Source organism: Diaphorina citri, unplaced genomic scaffold, assembly GCF_000475195.1.
Source record: "Diaphorina citri unplaced genomic scaffold, Diaci psyllid genome assembly version 1.1 scaffold25090, whole genome shotgun sequence".
NCBI lineage: Eukaryota > Metazoa > Arthropoda > Insecta > Hemiptera > Psyllidae > Diaphorina > Diaphorina citri.
Genome location: NW_007402431.1, coordinates 1 through 4,935, shown reverse-complemented (window position 1 = coordinate 4,935; position 4,935 = coordinate 1). Strand labels below are relative to the sequence as shown.

Sequence of the window (4,935 nt, the reverse complement as noted above, 5' to 3'; positions counted from 1 at the left end):
GTGAAATAAAAAGATGTCTTTGTGGGCTATCAATGTTTAACATATTATAGAACTTGTGCATTAATTAATGACCATTTGATTGGAGAGGAACACGAGATTTTTTAATAATAATAACAATTGAAGGAAAAAAAAATCTTCTAAGCACTCAGTTTTACTTCAAAAGCTCAGATACAGTATTCATGTTCTAGGTGGTTTGAAGAAAATAGTAAGTGTTCATAAATTTGTGGACACCCAGTAAGTTGTTCACATTTATATTGAGATTATTATTATTATAATGCACTGTCTGGTTTTTCTTTTTCCAGGAATTTAAATATACTGGCTGTCCCAAAAATGCTGAAGAAAAGCTGATACTTTCAACTGTATCATTTTCTTTGTTGGCTTTACATTGATTATTTGGGTGACAATCAACCATATCAAATGCATCAGCCTTCCAGTTTACCATACCATTATGGTGCTTCCACCAATCCCAATGCACTACCTACAAATAACTTGCAAGCTAAAAATTTACCTCAGTTCAATCCGGTGGAAGTTAAACAAAATATGGTAAATGGTGAACAACACATGGATAATATCAACTTGAGTTACAATAATAAATCAACCAGTGACCCCCAGAATCCCCCTTCCAATACAAATGTTGTTAGTTCAATATCTAGTGACAATAAATATGCATCCACTTTTACTAATCAACCTTTCAATGGTGGATATCAACAGAACAGTGCTTTCACATCTGTGACATCTAGTTCTAACTACAGCCAAAGTTCACAGGTGACTCCAACAAGCAGTGTAGAAACATCTTCAGCAAATAATGTTATACAGCCATCAGTAGGTACTGAGAGTACTCTAACTACTCAAGCTACACCTGTGACCAATATGTCTAACCAAAATATTAACCAACAACCTCAGACCACATCATTTAGTAGTGTTGGAAAACCCTACTTGACTACCAATGGTAATCAAACTTTGTCAGAAAATCTGAAGACACAACCAGTTGCTAGTGTTGGTAATTTTGTTCAACCTGTACAACAAACTTCAGGAATGCTCAATAAAGCTTATCAGGCACCTATGTCAACTTACCAGCAGAATCCTCCCTCCAGAGCTAACATACAGGAGGTGTCTTCTGCTGATAAGAGTTCATTTCAGTTAACATCTCCTTATAATGCACAGTCATCTATGTCAAGTGCTTATTCACAACAAAACCTTGCAACTTCAAATCCTTCAATGCAGCCCCTGGTCTCAAACAAGCAAGGTCCTAATAGTTATGGTTCAGCAAGTAATGTGATGCAGGTCCCACTAATTGCAAGTAATCCTTCTCAGCCATCTGGAGCAGCACCACCAATATCTGGTTTACAACCTCAAGTGCCAGTCAGCAATAGTTCTTTACAGACACCTTTGGGAAGCTCGAATATGATGAGGCCTCCTCTAGTAACAAATAGGTTTCAAGCCCCTGGAGCAACCATTAACTCTCTGTCAACACCAGTCCCTCAACAATTTCAAAGACCACAGCAACAGAATGCAAATCACTCTCAACAGACATTTAGAATGCCACCAAACACTTATAGTCAATCCTCCAAGACTGCCCCATTCAACAATGGACTAACACCTCTAACCAATGCTTCATTATATCAACAACAACAACAACAACAACAACAACAACAACAACAACAACAACCGATTCCAAACATTCCTCCTCTACCCAACAGTCAACAAAACTCCAGTAACTTTCAGCCGTCCAACAACCTTTACAATAACATTCAAGTGCCTCCTAGAGCTCAACCTGGAAATTACCCTAGTGTACCAGCCGGATACCCAAGCTTGAATCAAGCAGGTTATCAACAACAGCAACAACAACAACAACAACAACAACAACAACAACAAACTCTTAATTCTCAATTTTCAAATCTGAGTGTAAATCAAGGTATGAACAAAATGTGGGGTTATGAGCCCCACGATTTGCTGAACACAAGAGACATCTTGCCTGCTACCAAGGTAGAACCTCCTCCAATAAGATTACCTCAGAACCTCCCTGAGAGTATGAATTGTAGTCGTGATCTATTCCGTTGTACTCTGACCAAAATACCAGAAACTAAATCACTACTAGATAAATCAAGACTACCTCTGGGCCTCCTTATTCATCCATTCAAAGATATCAACAACTTGAAAGTCATTAAGAATACTATTGTGAGATGCAGACAGTGTAGAACTTATATTAACCCTTTTGTTCAGTTCCTGGATAGTAAACAATGGAAATGTAACATTTGTTTCCGTACAAATGAAGTTCATGAACAGTTTCTATATGACCGGAACACAGAAATGTTCGGAGATCCTTACAGAAGGCCTGAAATTCAAAGTGCTACTGTGGAATACTTGGCTACAGCCGACTACACAGTACGAGATCCACCGCAGCCTGCAATGTATCTGTTCTTATTAGATGTGTCTCAGATAGCAGCTCAGTCTGGTTACTTGTACACTGTGTGTGAAGTGCTATTGAACCAACTGAAATCTATGCCTGGAGATCGGAGGACATCCATAGCTATAATCACCTATGATTCAGCAGTTCATTTCTACAGCTTGGCAGAAGGCCAAACACAACCTTCCCAAATGATTCTAACCGACATTGATGATATATTCCTGCCTAGTCCTGAAAACATTTTGGTAAATCTGAGTGAGTGCTATGACATGATAGTGGATTTATTGAAACAATTACCTGGGAAATTCAAAGATTCTCTTGATAGTGGTAGTGCTTTGGGACCCGCACTTCAAGCAGCATTCAAGTTGTTACAACCCACAGGAGGTAGAATAACCATATTCCAAACTTGTTTACCTAACAGAGGACCAGGGGCACTTCAGTCTCGTGAGAATCCAAATCAAAGAAGTAATGATGACCCTCCACACATGAATCCAGCCACTGACTTTTATAAGAAAATAGCACTGGAATGTACGTCATTCTACATTGCTGTGGATTTATTCATTTTGAATAGTCAGTATGTCGACTTGGCAACTCTTTCAGGTGTATCCAAGTTCTCAAGTGGTTGTATTCATCACATCCCACTGTACTCTGGTAAAAACATGAGTCACGTATATCAACTAGACCGAATGTTCTCTAGATATCTGACCAGAAAGATAGGCTTTGAATCTGTGATGAGGATTCGATGCACGAAGGGTATGAGTATTCACACATTCCATGGAAATTTCTTTGTGAGATCTACAGATCTTCTTGCACTTCCTAATGTTAACCCAGATGCTGGCTATGGGATTCAAATTTCTATTGATGAGAACTTGACTCACATTCAGTACGCGTGTTTCCAAGTAGCTGTGTTATACACATCAAGTAAAGGTGATAGACGCATCAGAGTTCACACCCTGTGTCTGCCTGTCGTTAGTAACATCAATGATGTGTTGGTGGGAGCAGATCAAGCATGTATTGCAGGCTTGCTGGCTAAGATGGCAGTGGACAGAAGTTTACAACATTCACTATCTGATGCTAGAGAAGCTTTCCTCAATGTGGTGTGTGATGTGTTATCCACGTACAAGATGACTCAGGCAGGTCACTTGACTGGATCCCTACTAGCACCATCCTCATTGAAGGTGTTACCTCTTTATGTTCTGGCGCTACTCAAACATCCTGCATTCAGAATTGGGCAGAGTACAAGACTTGATGATCGCTTGTTTGCCATGACTGAGATGAAATGTCTACCTCTCAATAGTCTCATGTTGAGTATCTACCCAGAACTTTATCCAATCCACACGTTGGATCAAGATCCCACCATAGAGTGGAATGAGCTTCAAGTACCAATACCTAGGATTTTGCAGCTATCAGCTGAACGGTTACAAGCAACAGGTACCTATCTATTGAATATGCCGGACCTTATCATCATCTTAGTAAGACATGGTACTTCCCCTGCTATCTGTAGTGGACTGTTTGGTTTCCAATCTGTGGCTCAGATGCCGGAAACTTTGTTTGAACTACCACAGTTGGAAACGCAACTCTCACTGAAACTTAATTCGTTCATTAGTTATTTGAATGATGACAAGGCCTATGTGAGTCCGGTCAAAGTTATTAAAGATTCGAGCCCTGATAGGATGGAATTCTATGATAAGTTAATTGAAGATAAGAACGCAGGTGGTATGGCATATTATGAGTTCTTACTGAGAATTCGAGAGCAAGTCTAGACCTTTGGATATACAGGCATTCTAGTGAATTAGAAGATATCGAATTTTAAATAAGTATTTAATCTATCCCTTTACCTGGTAGTCTGGTTTTTCCTAATACCTATAGGTACCCATACTTCAATTAACCTGTCCTCTGTGTAAGAGTTGGTGATGGTTAAAACAAGGAATCATTGTACTATATAGTTGTTATGGGCGATATTCCTTTGTCTTGGATTGTTCAAGAAATCAAAACATTGAACTGCATTAGAAACTATTTCACATAAATCCTCTGTGATGCACTTTTTTGGTCGTGATACAAAATGTCCTCTGAATATAATAACCATCGAAAACTTTTTCAGAATAGGGAAGCCATATCCAAACACTGCAATAGCTGAACTATCCTTTAAAGTTGTTTAAAGAGAGCCCTTTTATTTTTTAAGATAGTTAATTGGCTGATCCAGCCTACTTGATTTATTTCAGTCCCAAAATTGTAGTTAAGTCCTTTGGCTAAGGTTAAGGGTCTTAAATCAACCATAACAAACACATCAAGAAACGTCGTGCGAAGTCTTGCATTTAGCTAGAAAAAAATGACTGGTTGATAGTCTCGTGTGGTGCTGCTGAATCCACGTTCTTAGAACGGAGGAGCTGGTTGAGTAACACAAAGTAGTTTCCCCGTGTAGGTGAAAGAACTTACATATTTCACTTACTTTTTTTTATTGTCCTTTCCTTGAGTCGGTACAGATATCCTATTCCCTCAATTAGGTATAATAATTTCTATTTATGTTT

At 38.8% G+C, this 4,935-nt stretch overlaps 1 protein-coding gene across 2 annotated transcripts; it reads left to right on the top strand.

Moving 5' to 3' along the window:
* The first annotated feature begins 291 nt into the window (after positions 1-291).
* On the top strand, positions 292-4,737 carry LOC103523510 (protein transport protein Sec24A). Of its 2 annotated transcripts, none has more exons than XM_008488549.3 (2): positions 292-1,623; positions 1,654-4,737. In XM_008488549.3, exons 1-2 carry the CDS (start codon positions 418-420, stop codon positions 4,168-4,170), a joined length of 3,723 nt encoding a protein of 1,240 aa, XP_008486771.1. In that variant the 5' UTR covers positions 292-417; the 3' UTR covers positions 4,171-4,737. The 2 variants fall into 2 exon arrangements, with proteins under 2 accessions (XP_008486771.1, XP_017304741.1); XM_017449252.2 differs by having other exon boundaries at positions 292-1,639; positions 1,670-4,737.
* The last annotated feature ends 198 nt before the right edge of the window (positions 4,738-4,935 follow it).

Excerpts from the sequence above, each read along its gene's own strand:
- LOC103523510 (XM_008488549.3), top strand. The coding sequence starts at position 418 with ATGCATCAGCCTTCCAGTTTACCATACCATTATGGTGCTTCCACCAAT. Across the intron at positions 1,624-1,653 it reads TAACCAATGCTTCATTATAT|CAACAACAACAACAACCGAT; the intron begins CAACAACAACAA and ends CAACAACAACAA.